Genomic DNA, 16,656 nt, shown 5'->3' with positions numbered 1-16,656 from the left:
TGACTCTGTGTCTACCTGTAACACCTTTCTGAAGAGGGGCATCGTCCAAGCTTCTGCTGGCAAGAACTTAATGCTCACCTTCTACAGATGATCCACATGGCCCTGTCTTTCAGTGTTTAACCCTTTCTCTCTCCTAGATATAGCAATTGACTGAGCTTTTACTGTAACTAATTATATGTGCTCTCTTTCAGACTATATCCTTGAAAACTGGCTCAAAGTTTATCTGTTTTTTCTTTCTAGATGAAACGACTAAAGGAGCTACATCCATTAACATTTACTTTTCCTTCCCATAGAAAGTACTCCTGGATCAGTGCTTCTGTATTCTTTGTGTGTCTCTGCTCTGTTCTCTCAAATCCCCAGTTGGTCGTGGCAGATGGCCACACTGAGCCTGGTTCTGCTGGAGGTTTCTTCCTGTTAAAGGGAGTTTTTCCTCTCCACTGTCGCTACATGCATGCTCAGTATGAGGGATTGCTGCAAAGTCACATCCAGGAGGAGTGACTGCTACAAATCTCTGACTCGATGCAATCTGCTGGGTTTCCTTAGATAGAAAAACGTTTTATCCAATTTGAATAAATAACTGAATCTGACTGCACTGTTCAATGGTTAGGATTAACTGGAATGTATGTACCTGACTTTTGTGAAGTGCCTTGAGACATGTGTTGTGAATTGGCTCTATATAAATAAACTGAATTGAATTGAATTATGACAAAGTTTATTATGAAAAACACGTGGTAGATTTATAAAAGAATACAGGTTCCCACCTGAAAAACTAAAAAATGTAAAAAAATGTAATCTATAAAGATAATGCAATTGAAAAAGTTTAAAATACAGATTGTTCCTAGAGGAAAAGTATCTAGCACATTCGAGCTGAAAGCAGGTCTAAACTCTTCAAATCCAGTCAGCAGATCATTCCTTAAAATTAAACAGAGGCAGTGAAGATGATATTTAGAAGGGGACCTTTAGAAAACTAGCCCTGGACATAACTCTGGACAGACCTGCAACTGAGAGCATAAGAAAGCAACAGGTTTGACAGAAAAGTTGGTGCCCTTTGCATTTGAGTAGCAGAATTTCATAGTTAATTGCGCTCCAGACAGGAAGCCAGTGTAATGTTGCCAGAACTGGTGTAATATGTTTCTGTTTATGTGCACCACTCAGAAAGCTGGCTGTAGCATCCTGAACCAGCTCCACTTGGTCCATGCCAACACATAATGGGTTGAAGTGATCCACAGCTGGGGCAATAAAAGCATGAGCAGCATTTTAAGGGTCATTCAGTAAACTGAAAGCCTGTCTTTCCCTAAAAGAAAGAGAGTTGACCACAGATTTAACATGCAGTTAAAGTAATATGTGAAAAAAGAGAATAATATGGGCTTCATTGTATCCATCAGTTGTCTATATCCACCAGGGTGTTTTTAGGGTCTCCAAACATTGTGGGCTTTAGCCCAAATCCAAGATATTTAGATTTCAATGAGACAATTTATATGTAATTTAAACTTAAAATAATATAGGACATATTGTACCAGTTCTCTGTCTCAGCTGGTTTTAGATTGAATGTAAATTATTGTGAATCAAACAAAAAAGGTTTGCAATAATTTTACTTTTTATTTTTGTTAAAAGCTGATTGAAGGACAAGGAGAAACAGAGTTTAGGCCTGATGAAAAACCATTTTGCTGAGGCAAATAATGACACATTTTGAGGTATTTAGAAAAGAACTTAATCTGAATTTTTGCTGACAAAAGTTTTTATTAAACTCAGAGATGTTTACTATGGACCAGATAAATGTGCTTCTTTTGTCATCTACATAAATGACCTTTTAAATGTTACATTCTCATCAAACTGTTCCACTCCTGAGGCTCCATTGTCTTTATTCTTATATTTCAAAAAAGGAAAGTGGTATAAAGTTGATTTTCCTAAATCTTAGTCATATGGTGAAATCCTAAAAGACATTTATTTTATTATGCCAAGAGCTTTCGAAACATTTTATTAAAACTGTTCCTTCTTTTATGAACCTGTTCTCTTTTATCGCCATCTTTTCAGCCCTTCATTCCAATTCTGAAGATATTTGGCCTGCCAAAAATAATAAATGAAACATTTTTCAACACAGTCTTTTTTTCTGCACTGAGCATCGAGACATTAGTGCAGTTCTTCCTATTAAACACTTTGAGAGGAAAGGTTGTTAAGTTGTGGTGTTTAAAATATAGCATAGACCTTATCAGTACTAATATTACAGTTATTGAGAACTGTATACATATGGTTTGCATGTCTCTTTTCTGGACTCTTACAGTTTGCTAACTTTTGTCGTCACTTTTAACAGCACCAGGTTTGTCATTGCAGCCTCTGCCCTGACGAGATTATCTCTCCTATCTGGATGCTTCTGAGGGTGCTTCTGAAGGCGTAATTGGGCATGCAGAATGCTGACTTTGAAGTTGGTCTGTGAACAGATGTTTTATGTTTGGGGTTCGGACAGGCCCAGTGAGGCAAAGACTACATCCTGCTTCGCCTTTAATAAAAATATTGGATTACAGGCTATTGCGCAGGAGAGCAGAGCTGTGTGCCATCGGTGCGCACATGGGGCAGCTTGTTTACTGTGTTGCTCAAAGTAACTCTCAACAGTAGCAGCTTACAAATTTTATCATAAACAACCAAAAAAACCAGGCTTAAATGTAAGATTAGCAACATAAAAATAGTTTGCTGTAAAAGTTGGCAATCTGTATAGTATAGCTTCGCTAATTTTAAACATAACGTCACATAACTGTCCTGCATAGAGTTTAAACCGAACATTTATGTACATAAAAATAATTGTTGGTAACACAAAATCATTTTTTACTGTATCAACCCTCCCCTGGCATATGTTCACATTCAAAAAATCCAACTGATCCAACTCCAATTTCTCTGCAGTCTATGCCTCCTTCTGGCCAAAGTGACAGCAGACATTTTTTGGGTCATTATCATGTATTTTGCATATTTATGAAGGCAAACACTCTAAAAAGTTGGCGCCCAATGTTTTGCTGATTTTACACACGCAATCCGATTACCACCTTGTTTGTAGATAAGCTTTGTGGACGTGAACAGGCTTGCCTTTGGTTTTGTACAAGCAAACCTTTTGAAGAACAGGCCCATAGTGTTTTGCATGTTGACCAAAGCTTTAGACCATACAGGGGTTGGACAATGAAACTGAAACACCTGTCATTTTAGTGTGGGAGGTTTCATGGCTAAATTGGACCAGCCTGGTAGCCAGTCTTCATTGATTGCACATTGCACCAGTAAGAGCAGAGTGTGAAGGTTCAATTAGCAGGGTAAGAGTACAGTTTTGCTCAAAATATTGAAATGCACACAACATTATGGGTGACATACCAGAGTTCAAAAGAGGACAAATTGTTGGTGCACGTCTTGCTGGCGCATCTGTGACCAAGACAGCAAGTCTTTGTGATGTATCAAGAGCCACGGTATCCAGGGTAATGTCAGCATACCACCAAGAAGGACAAACCACATCCAACAGGATTAACTGTGGACGCAAGAGGAAGCTGTCTGAAAGAGATGTTCGGGTGCTAACCCGGATTGTATCCAAAAAAAATAAAACCACGGCTGCCCAAATCACGGCAGAATTAAATGTGCACCTCAACTCTCCTGTTTCCACCAGAACTGTCCGTCGGGAGCTCCACAGGGTCAATATACACGGCCGGGCTGCTATAGCCAAACCTTTGGTCACTCATGCCAATGCCAAACGTTGGTTTCAATGGTGCAAGGAGCGTAAATCTTGGGCTGTGGACAATGTGAAACATGTATTGTTCTCTGATGAGTCCACCTTTACTGTTTTCCCCACATCTGGGAGAGTTACGGTGTGGAGAAGCCCCAAAGAAGCGTACCACCCAGACTGTTGCATGCCCAGAGTGAAGCATGGAGGTGGATCAGTGATGGTTTGGGCTGCCATATCATGGCATTCCCTTGGGCCAATACTTGTGCTAGATGGGCGCGTCACTGCCAAGGACTACCGAACCATTCTTGAGGATCATGTGCATCCAATGGTTCAAACATTGTATCCTGAAGGCGGTGCCTTGTTTCAGGATGACAATGCACCAATACACACAGCAAGACTGGTGAAAGATTGGTTTGATGAACATGAAAGTGAAGTTGAACATCTCCCATGGCCTGCACAGTCACCAGATCTAAATATTATTGAGCCACTTTGGGGTGTTTTGGAGGAGTGAGTCAGGAAACATTTTCCTCCACCAGTATCACGTAGTGACCTGGCCACTATCCTGCAAGAAGAATGGCTTAAAATCCCTCTGACCACTGTGCAGGACTTGTATATGTCATTCCCAAGACAAATTGACGCTGTATTGGCCGCAAAAGGAGGCCCTACACCATACTAATAAATTATTGTGGTCTAAAACCGGGTGTTTCAGTTTCATTGTCCAATCCCTATATTTTTCCTGTGTACCCAACATGGTTTGTGGCATACCTTAAATGAGACTACCTTTGGGTGTCTTTCAGAAAAAGCCATCTTCTTGCCTGTTCCCTAAAGGCCAGGTTTGTGGAGTGCCAGGCTAATAGTTGTCCTGTCAAAAATGTTTTTGATTTTTATTTGCAAATATTTTTTGAACCTATATATTTTTTTCTCCTTCCACTTCTATTAATGCTCTACTTTCAGTTGGTCTATCACATAAACTCCAAATAAAATACATTAAAGTTTGTAACTTGTAAGAATGTTTGAAGTAATCATGTTTGAAGTAATCTTTTTCTACTCAATAACACTTTTTCACCAAAAGGACAATATATTTTTCACCATATTTACATTCACATCCTTTACATAAAACTCTGTGGCGAAGGACTGGCTCAAAAACTGTTTATATTTCCTGCTCTTATACAGGCACCTGTTATGTCATGGCAACACTATTTGGATAGCAACAGCAATATGTATACTTGTTTATATACCCAAGGCAGTTAATCAGAGGCTCCAGTCAGACCCAGGCTTCACACTCTCCCTCTTTTCTATATAGCCAGTACATTTCCATTCACCCTGTTTCCAAGCTTTATGGATGCCTTATGCCAGTAAACATAATGTAAACCTTTCATTAGTGCTGTAGAATATATTTTGCAACACTTATCCATTGTCTGCTCAACACTCCAGTATATTTTATTGTTTTTTAGGGATAGAAAAAGAGTTATATAAGGACATTTCTTCAAGCCCCCTCCTTCATCTTAGGGTTGGCACGGAGTGCTTTGGGCACATTTAGTGAGTTTATGTGCAACTGTGTGTGTTTATGTGCGTGTTTGTTGGTCCACCCCCTAGTCTGTCTGTCTGACCAGAACACCCTCCTCTAATTTCCCAGGAAGGGCTGAAGGGAGAAAGTGAAGGATTCCAGGCATACCTGCACTTCCCCCTTCTGATTGAGTGCCAGTGGTATCTTCACAGGGCTCATCAGAAGAGCAGAAAAAGGAACTAAAATGACAAAGTTTGACTGTTGCCCACACTCCCCCCTCACGCAGTCTCCAAATAAAAGTTAAAAAGTAACATCATTTTGAAGATTAACTCAAGATGAATTTAAATACACTTATTTGCAGAAGTACTCACACCCATTGAACATTTTCATATGTTATATGTTGGAATTTTATCTGACACAGTTGTGAAGACATGTGAAGTGGATAGATTTCTAATTTTCTATTTTTTTCCACAAATAACAATCTTTAAATTGTGGTGTGCATTTGTTTATAGTCTTATAACTGCAGTTATTTTTAAATATGAAGAAGATTTTCACATTTGGAGACTCAACATTATGTATATTCTTTTACGCAAAAATAGCTCAAGTTCAGATTTCCCGCTGAAAGGTGAACCTCTATCCAATTTTCAAGTCTTTTGCAGCTTTATTCCAAGATTGCCCTGTACACAATGCTTCACTGTGGGTATGGTGCATGATGAGTAATACACACTATTTCTCTATCCCCACACAATGTGTTTTGCACATAAGGTAAAAAGTTCGGTGTTGGTTTTATCTAACCAGATCATCTCATGCATGGCTTGTGAAAAGCTGCAAAAATTACTTCTCGTGTGCAATTCATAGTTGTTCAGTCGACAGATTCTAACCTCCAGATTCCACATCCTCTGTGCTTGCTTTATTCCATTCACGTCCGTTCACTGACGGAGCAACTCCATAGTTATGTTAATTATTGACAACAGTTCAATATTCTCCGTGACTACTCTAATTGTCAGTGTTGACTGAGCCACTCTCCGTCGTTCACCGTCAAATTACGGAACAACTCCAATGTTCTGGTCTGTCTGGCTCCGGCCGGGTCAAATTCCACAATTTCAATCGCAGCAAACAGGAAAAAGAACGCCAACAACATCCGGTTTGTCAAAGTTAAATATAGTAAATAGAATTAGCCACATATTAAATAACTTTTTTTAACATTCACAATAAAGTTAAGCATTCTGCTTGTAATTACGATGCCAAATAAACAACGGCTAAACTTAACTGCATTTGCTTTTCATGGTCTATATTTTGGTGATAAAATATTTTGGTGGTAAAATGATGAATGTTAACAGCTCCTTTATATCCCCTTTTTTATCACGTGAACTCGTACCTCTCACGCATGTTTTCTTTGGGTTCCAAGGAACTTGGAGCGGAGCTCGGCGGTCTGGAACGGAACTGACACGTACAGAAGCGGAGGATGTGGAATCTGAGAGTAACCTCTGAGTTATGGAGCTAAATTGGGGCCATAAAGTTTGTTCAAACGAAAAAAAATTTGAAACTTAAAATAAAGGTTTGTTCAAAAGAAAAAAAATGTAACCTGAAAAATAAAAGTTTGTTCAAAAGAAAAACATTTGAACCTGAAAAATTATTTTGAACATCCCCCCAAAAAATGTGAAAACTGGAAAAAAGTTTTGCAACTGAAACAAAAACAGATGTGAAACTGGAAAAAAACAAGTTCAAAACTACTTTTCAGATTCAAGATTTTTTTTTGAACTTGCAGATTTTTTTTTTCAGCTTCAAACTTTTGGCCCTGTTTTGGCGTGGTGGGCGGGACCTCAGATCACGGGGTTGCGGAATCATGACTGACAGCTCAACACAGCGGCTGAACAACATATTCCCAGCTGTTGCATTCAGGGACCGTGGGAACTGGGATTATCTGTAATACATCGTCGATATTCTATATATACAGGTCCTTCTCAAAATATTAGCATATTGTGATAAAGTTCATTATTTTCCATAATGTCATGGTGAAAATTTAACATTCCTATATTTTAGATTCATTGCACACTAACTGAAATATTTCAGGTCTTTTATTGTCTTAATACGGATGATTTTGGCATACAGCTCATGAAAACCCAAAATTCCTATCTCACAAAATTAGCATATTTCATCCGACCAATAAAAGAAAAGTGTTTTTAATACAAAAAACATCAACCTTCAAATAATCATGTACAGTTATGCACTCAATACTTGGTCGGGAATCCTTTGGCAGAAATGACTGCTTCAATGCGGCGTGGCATGGAGGCAATCAGCCTGTGGCACTGCTGAGGTCTTATGGAGGCCCAGGATGCTTCGATAGCGGCCTTTAGCTCATCCAGAGTGTTGGGTCTTGAGTCTCTCAACGTTCTCTTCACAATATCCCACAGATTCTCTATGGGGTTCAGGTCAGGAGAGTTGGCAGGCCAATTGAGCACAGTGATACCATGGTCAGTAAACCATTTACCAGTGGTTTTGGCACTGTGAGCAGGTGCCAGGTCGTGCTGAAAAATGAAATCTTCATCTCCATAAAGCTTTTCAGCAGATGGAAGCATGAAGTGCTCCAAAATCTCCTGATAGCTAGCTGCATTGACCCTGCCCTTGATAAAACACAGTGGACCAACACCAGCAGCTGACACGGCACCCCGGACCATCACTGACTGTGGGTACTTGACACTGGACTTCTGGCATTTTGGCATTTCCTTCTCCCCAGTCTTCCTCCAGACTCTGGCACCTTGATTTCTGAATGACATGCAGAATTTGCTTTCATCCGAAAAAGGTACTTTGGACCACTGAGCAACAGTCCAGTGCTGCTTCTCTGTAGCCCAGGTCTGGGGAATGCGGCACCTGTAGCCCATTTCCTGCACACGCCTGTGCACGGTGGCTCTGGATGTTTCTACTCCAGACTCAGTCCACTGCTTCCGCAGGTCCCCCAAGGTCTGGAATCGGCCCTTCTCCACAATCTTCCTCAGGGTCCGGTCACCTCTTCTCGTTGTGCAGCGTTTTCTGCCACACTTTTTCCTTCCCACAGACGTGCCTTGATACAGCACTCTGGGAACAGCCTATTCGTACAGAAATTTCTTTCTGTGTCTTACCCTCTTGCTTGAGGGTGTCAATAGTGGCCTTCTGGACAGCAGTCAGGTCGGCAGTCTTACCCATGATTGGGGTTTTGAGTGATGAACCAGGCTGGGAGTTTTAAAGGCCTCAGGAATCTTTTGCAGGTGTTTAGAGTTAACTCGTTGATTCAGATGATTAGGTTCATAGCTCGTTTAGAGACCCTTTTAATGATATGCTAATTTTGTGAGATAGGAATTTTGGGTTTTCATGAGCTGTATGCCAAAATCATCTGTATTAAGACAATAAAAGACCTGAAATATTTCAGTTAGTGTGCAATGAATCTAAAATATATGAATGTTAAATTTTCATCATGACATTATGGAAAATAATGAACTTTATCACAATATGCTAATATTTTGAGAAGGACCTGTATGTGATTGCTTACGTGAATACACAACGCGCACCTCAGAGGAGAAAATATGATCTTGACAGATTTGCACAGCATTTTAAGTCCGTGTTGGAGATTTCCCATGCTCTCAACATTTAGCAAAAGAACCGCCAGACTAAGCGGCGGTATGAAACCAGATGCAAAACGAACCGGTATTTTCACAGCCAGGCAAGCTGCCATACGGGTCAACAGGGGAAATCTCCGGTGGACCGCTGGCTTAGTGGGACGGTGGTTTAGTGGTTCACTTCACCACTGTTTTATGTATATATATATATGTAAATCTCCGTTTGTGTCTGGCATCCAGCAGAGAGGTCCGCAGTGCATCTCTCTGCTATATATATATATATATATATATATATATATATATACACATATATATATATATATACAGGTCCTTCTCAAAAAATTAGCATATTGTGATAAAGTTCATTACTTTCCATAATGTAATGATGAAAATTTAACATTCATATATTTTAGATTCATTGCACACTAACTGAAATATTTCAGGTCTTTCATTGTCTTAATACAGATGATTTTGGCATACAGCTCATGAAAACCCAAAATTCCTATCTCACAAAATTAGCATATTTTATCCGACCAATAAAAGAAAAGTGTTTTTAATACAAAAAATGTCAACCTTCAAATAATCATGTACAGTTATGCACTCAATACTTGGTCGGGAATCCTTTGGCAGAAATGACTGCTTCAATGCGGCGTGGCATGGAGGCAATCAGCCTGTGGCACTGCTGAGGTCTTATGGAGGCCCAGGATGCTTCGATAGCGGCCTTTAGCTCATCCAGAGTGTTGGGTCTTGAGTCTCTCAACGTTCTCTTCACAATATCCCACAGATTCTCTATGGGGTTCAGGTCAGGAGAGTTGGCAGGCCAATTGAGCACAGTGATACCATGGTCAGTAAACCATTTACCAGTGGTTTTGGCACTGTGAGCAGGTGCCAGGTCGTGCTGAAAAATGAAATCTTAATCTCCATAAAGCTTTTCAGCAGATGGAAGCATGAAGTGCTCCAAAATCTCCTGATAGCTAGCTGCATTGACCCTGCCCTTGATAAAACACAGTGGACCAACACCAGCAGCTGACAGGGCACCCCAGACCATCACTGACTGTGGGTACTTGACACTGGACTTCTGGCATTTTGGCAATTCCTTCTCCCCAGTCTTCCTCCAGACTCTGGCACCTTGATTTCCGAATGACATGCAGAATTTGCTTTCATCCGAAAAAAGTACTTTGGACCACTGAGCAACAGTCCAGTGCTGCTTCTCTGTAGCCCAGGTCTGGGGAATGCGGCACCTGTAGCCCATTTCCTGCACACGCCTGTGCACGGTGGCTCTGGATGTTTCTTCTCCAGACTCAGTCCACTGCTTCCGCAGGTCCCCCAAGGTCTGGAATCGGCCCTTCTCCATAATCTTCCTCAGGGTCTGGTCACCTCTTCTCGTTGTGCAGCGTTTTCTGCCACTCTTTTTCCTTCCCACAGACTTCCCACTGAGGTGCCTTGATACAGCACTCTGGGAACAGCCTATTCGTTCAGAAATTTCTTTCTGTGTCTTACCCTCTTGCTTGAGGGTTTCAATAGTGGCCTTCTGGACAGCAGTCAGGTCGGCAGTCTTACCCATGATTGGGGTTTTGAGTGATGAACCAGGCTGGGAGTTTTAAAGGCCTCAGGAATCTTTTGCAGGTGTTTAGAGTTAACTCGTTGATTCAGATGATTAGGTTCATAGCTCGTTTAGAGACCCTTTTAATGATATGCTAATTTTGTGAGATAGGAATTTTGGGTTTTCATGAGCTGTATGCCAAAATCATCCGTATTAAGACAATAAAAGACCTGAAATATTTCAGTTAGTGTGCAATGAATCTAAAATATATGAATGTTAAATTTTCATCATGACATTATGGAAAATAATGAACTTTATCACAATATGCTAATTTTTTGAGAAGGACCTGTATATATATATATATATATACACATATATATATGTATGTGTGTGTGTGCGCGCGCGTGTGTGTAGGGTCAAGAGTTAGTTTTTAATGGGCCGGTGGTTCACTTCAGCCCATGAACCACCGGCCCACGAGCTGAACCACTGGCCCACCGCTCTGCACAGACGCAGGGCGAGTGCGACATCAAGTACGCAAGAGGCGACAGTTTCTGGGGCGCTGATATTTTGCTGGACCATTGTGCCCTAAACTATGCCATATCAACCTGTTAGGGATAACCTTTATTTATATGACTCATAGCTGTTTTTCCCACTTATGCCATAATGATATAAAGCATAAATTCTAATGTTTCCTTTTTGTTAGAAAAGGATGCTCATCGACACACATTACAAAGATAAATGGCCCAAGGTTTGTCATGAATGACCTGTGGCTGGGGCACTTGGTTTGATGGTGGAGCAAGTTGTAACTGGTTTGATTAGAATGCAGCAGCACACTTAGATTAAGGATGGACACCAGCACTACACAACCTACCAGATAGACACCACAATGGTGACACACCAGTCTACTAATAATCACTGAGGGAGGAAACATCCATTGCATTGGAGTGCCAGATATAAAACTACATGTGACCTTCTTTCGGGGCTCTTCGTCATCCTTTTACAAACTGCGACGGTCCGAGACGAGCCTCGGCGCTGATCTCTGTAATCATTCCTCTTCCTAATTTAGATTAAAGTAGCTGAAAGTTAGAAACTGTTTGAGAGTCGTTCCTTTAAGAGTCAATGTTAGATAGAGTCTGATCGCCTCTGGGAACCAGGGACTGGAGAGACTCCCGAGAGGTCTGACCACCAACAGGGTGCGGTAGCTCGGACAAACCCCTCCTCTGCTCCAGTCAGGCAGATCATTTCTGCTGCATGCTGGCAAGCAGCTGATCTATAACACATAACATGCGCTGCAGGGCGGCCAGCTGAGCTGACAGTGAAGAGCGGAGATCAGAAAAAAAGCCCAGGCTTAGTTATGCAGGGGTATTCGGAAAATACCGGCTCGTTTTGCATCTGGTTTCATTCCCGCCGCTTAACGATTCGTTTGCTTTATGTTGTGAGCATGGGAAATCTCCAACACAAACTTAAAATGCTGTGCAAATCTGTCAAGATCATATTTTCTCCTCTGAGATGCGCGTCGTGTATTCACGTAAGCTGCTTCTATCGATGAAGCATGTTATCTTTCAAAACCAATCACATATATATAGAATATTGATTATGTATTACAGATAATCCCAGTTCCCACGGTCCCTGAATGCAACTGCTGGGAATATGTTCTTCAGCCGCTGTGTTGAGCACATATCAATGTGCCCCTGGAAAAAAACTTCTAACAATTGGTGTGCATGAGTTTGTTAGTGTGAGTGGGTGAATGTAGCTCTAATGTAAAGCAAACAAAATTTAGTCTATTTACTCTTCAGCCAGTAACGCAAACATATCATCTTTTTGATAAAAGAACTTCTGACACCACTATGTTTCTAACAAGGTTAGTATTTTCCGTAAAAGCCTGTATTCTGTAAATATGTTGCTAAACATGTTTTACACATTCCTCATAAAAATACTAAATACATTGAAAATTGTATCTATTGGGGTATCATAATTACACAATTGCAGAAGCCTATTATATCAATTATTATTTCAAAAAATTAGAAAGTCATAGAAAGTTAAAATAGTAAATATATTTGGTTATGTTGAAAATATCCAAAATAACAATTTTCTTTAAAAAACAAACTGAATTTACTCACAATTATTTCTTTTATTATGCCTTAAGAGATTAAAAACAACCAAATCATCACATTTAAGAGCCATAATCAACTCTTTACCAAATAAATCCCAGGATTTACTGACATACTATCAAACAGTGGTATGCCCTAAGACATAGCTTCAATTGTCTTATGTGACATTTCAATCACAGATTACAGGTTTTTTTTTTAAAAAAAGGCCTTTTTACATATCTCACCTGTTCATGTTTTGTGAGGCGTGTCTTGTTATGGATGTCAGAAGAGATTAGGTTGAACCTATGTTTCTCGGCCAAAAGCCTCAGTAGGATGACCACTGTCCGACTGCCACACTTCCCCACACGGTTGTAAACCACCTGGCTGGGAAACAGGAGCACCTGTAGATACATACAGGAAAACACACACACACAAAGAGTTAGACTGAGAAAAAAACAATGGATTATTTGGTAACATTTCAATATTTTATATGCTTCTTTTGCTGTTAAAATGTGCTATTATAAATTTATAGAATGTATGCAAAGGAATTTTAGTATTACCAACTTAACAATTTCAGTATTCATCCTAGTACAAAAAAATGTGTTGATGTACCAAAAGTTGAACGAGAATCGACCGATGTCGCAACATACTGCGCTTAAGCTAAAACAAAACACAGACTTAGCTTTTCTGTTTCCTTCGCATGCGCTTTCTTTCCTTGAACTCAGTAAGTGTGAAACTGTACTGCAAAGTGAAACTCACACAATCTTTCATTTTTATCACCCACACACACAAGCTACATCAAGCACTCTCACACAAAACATGACTCACCAGCTAAACAAGCAACTCAGCCATGATTCATTTACTTCTGCCTTGCAGAAGAAGTTAAGTACATGTCATTTTATCCAAAATCTTACTAACCAAATATATCTCAAAGTCCCACAGGTTTATCATAAAAGCATGATTATCAATTACAGCTATAGAAGCTAATTAATCAATGTTGAAAACAGAATGGAACAGAGATTTCCATTAAAAAAAATCTTTAGGTTATTTTTTTAAAGAGATTGAGCTCTTCAAAACTCAGCACAGATGATATTGTACCATTGAAATAACTTTATTTTTCTCTTTAATTAAGGAGCCATGAAACATTCATTGGCTCAGAGAATAATGCAGTTTTATGGGATGGTTCAATAAGAGCAAACAACAGACAACATTTTAAGCTACAGTAACAAAAATACATACATTTATTGTTAATTTCCTTTCTCATATGTTTCAAACTTCTGATTGTACAGCTCACCAAGGCCCTACAGTGTTTTTTATCCACTCAACACCTTGAAATTAAATGAAAGGACAAAAACCTAAGACAATGACATATATGACTTTGCCAGAAGCTCAGCTTGCAGTTTTCATGATTTTGTGAGAGGTGAAACAATCTTTCTTAGAACTGAGATTATCCTTGAGCACAGAAAAAGGTTCTTCTAAATGGACAATGACCTTAGTAATACCACCAATTTGGTGATATTCCCAAGGCTTATTTCAGTCCCAAAGAAAATCTGTAGGCAAAGCAGAAGAGTGTGAAAGCAAGGCATCCCAAAAATCTGATGAATTTACCACAGTACTACTGGGAGGAATTGGCCAAAATTCCAGCAAACTACTGTCAGAAGCTTGTTGAAAGAAACCCAAAACATTTGACCAAAGTAGTACAGTTTAAAAGGCAATTCCACCAAATACTAATGAAATTTACAAAGAATTGTGAAGTTGAAGAATGTTATATATGACCCAGGACATGTTGAAGGGACAATGTTTCTTGGCTGGCCTGGGAATGCCTTGGGCTCCCCCCTGAGGAGCTGGAGAAGGTGTCTGGGGAGAGGGAAGTTTGGGCGTCTCTACTAAGTCTGCTGTCCCCATGTCCCGGTCCCGATTTACAATACTGTGATTATCACTTGTCTTTTAGATAGTGAAATAGTATAGGTGTATTTAAATGTTATTGCATATGTAGAATTTATATCATTACAATTATTATAACTAGAAATTGGGTAGTAGCAATCATTTGATTCTGTGATTGACTGGCCTTGATCAGTGATTGGTTGGTTGGAAACTAAAAACGCAATCTTTTTCAGATCAGACCTGAATGCACCATGTTAGCATAAATGTACTAACAGGTGGCCTGACAACAACACTCTTCGGTGTGGAAGTTGTTACTGAAGGAAGAACAGTCAACTCTGAGAAGGCACAAAAAGGAAAAGAAATTTCTACAAAGGCATGTGAATTTTCAATGGAGCCATATCAGTTGTAAATTCAAATTGTTATTTTTACACAGGGATTTAGACTTAAGCACATAAGAGAACACTGAACCTATTACAGTAAATATATTCTGCTTAACCTGTTTAAAGAGTCCAGTTCAGTTGTGTTTTCTATGAAATATTGAAGTTCACTCAAACTGCAGATCTGTGTAACACCAACACCTGTCTGGCACACACAATGTTACATTGCTTCTGGCCCTGATATAAATAAGTACCGATCGTTCCTGATAAAAAGGATCTAAGATCATTCTTCTGCTACAAATCTGCTAGCTATAGGTCAAGTTTTAAATGCAATAGAGGACATCAACTGTTTTTTTAAAAGTTTCACCTTTTAGAAAGAAACAAGACTGAGGGCTGAACTCCAACAACAACTGTAACAGGAAACTGCTTTATTCTCACAGCTTAAAGTACAATAACTGTTATTAGACTAGTTTTGGGAAAAGATTTCGAGTTGTTCAGAAACAGTTTTCTTGGACAGAACAACCAGCATTGCTCTGTGTTTGCCAAATAACAACAGACATCCCAGCTTGTTACATTAACAAGGCCGGTAAAAACATGCAGTGCTTTGCAGGACGTCATTCCCTGCAGAAATTGTGACAAATGACTGTCAAACTTCTAACAGCCGGCCGCTGAATAACATTGGAAGAACACCAGAGATGCTATGAAAAGAGCAAATCTCCTGTCAACAGAAAAAAGGGGGCAGTCTTTCTGTTTGTAATGTTATTGTTCCCATTCTTTAAGGCATAGGTTTCCTAAAAGATGCTTTGAAAAATATCTGCAGTGCCTGAAAGAAGGTATTAAGTTTCTGGTAAATTCAGAGAATCAAAAAGTAACATGACAGGGCTGTTTTTAAGTTTGCATCAAATGAGATTTATTTTAGTCTGACTTTTGTTGTGGTAATGCTTTCAAGCTAACTCTAAGAAGTGTTTCGGGAAGAGGAGCAGTCCTTCCAGTCATCTTTCTACCATACCCTTTCTTCTGCTGTCTCTTCTCAAAAAGTAGAGCCCTGTTCACACATTTACACTCAAAGCTCCAAGTAAATCAGGGTTTTTTTAGACACCCTCAGATGTACCACTATTTTAACAAGGAAACATGGCTCACTGACCCCCAATCGCGACCACTGTTGCTGGAAATCCATAACAGCTGTTACTGATGCGAACACACATAAGACTTAAAGTAAGGCTCAGCACATATTTGTTAGACCTGATCTGGCGTCAGTGTCTTCCACTATGAACTGCATGTTTAGGTTTCAGCTGTGGGAAGAGTGGAAATTCGAAGCATTTCCTGTTATTTCAGAAAGGAGAACAAGCAAGGCAGACTGTGTGTACCTTTGGCAGTCATTGTGTCTTGGCATCTACAGGTGATTTAGGAATTATTGATGTAAATAACTGGGGAAAGAACTGAATATCAGAACAAAACATAATCAGAGAGGTTTGTTTTAACACTAACATCAACACATTTTTCTGGAAAGGTAAAAAAGTAAAGAAATGAGCACTAAAACACCCATAACATTGTAGATAGGACATTCATGGAACACTGCCACATAGAAAAAGTGCTATTGCTCTATTCTGGGTGAAGTGTGGTTTTTCCATATGCTCTCATTTATGTTGGACTTTCATCTCCATCTTGAATCTTTCCCTACATTTACCAGAACCACAACCTTCTGACTGCACAAGTTTTAGGACATCGGGCCACTGCTTACACTCCTGATGAATTCCAACTGCAGGAGGGAATGTCAACAAAAAAGATAATGAGAGATGTGGCTAACGTACCACGCGCCACAAACATGCCATTATTAATGTCTCTCTGGGGATTGAGATGAATAGAATTTCGTTGTCCGATCAGCTAACCCCTCCCTCCTACTTCCCCATGTCTAAAGGGATTGCTCAATCCAGCTCTCCATCTAACGGGTCCGGACTTCCCTAAACC

The 16,656-nt window shown here is 39.8% G+C and overlaps 1 protein-coding gene across 1 annotated transcript in view; it reads right to left on the bottom strand.

Annotated features, from left to right (window-relative positions):
• Positions 1-16,656, bottom strand: part of usta (uronyl 2-sulfotransferase a) — an 86,300-nt gene that overhangs the window by 18,676 nt on the left and 50,968 nt on the right. Inside the window, exon 3 of the mRNA XM_047388049.1 lies at positions 12,673-12,828. Within this exon, the coding sequence (XP_047244005.1) occupies positions 12,673-12,828 (156 nt within the window). The remainder of the gene's footprint in view (positions 1-12,672; positions 12,829-16,656) is intronic.

The sequence above is a fragment of the Girardinichthys multiradiatus genome, chromosome 15 (assembly GCF_021462225.1).
Source record: "Girardinichthys multiradiatus isolate DD_20200921_A chromosome 15, DD_fGirMul_XY1, whole genome shotgun sequence".
NCBI lineage: Eukaryota > Metazoa > Chordata > Actinopteri > Cyprinodontiformes > Goodeidae > Girardinichthys > Girardinichthys multiradiatus.
The sequence above is the reverse complement of the archived record's forward strand: the minus strand, read 5'-3'. Positions and strand labels throughout refer to the sequence as shown.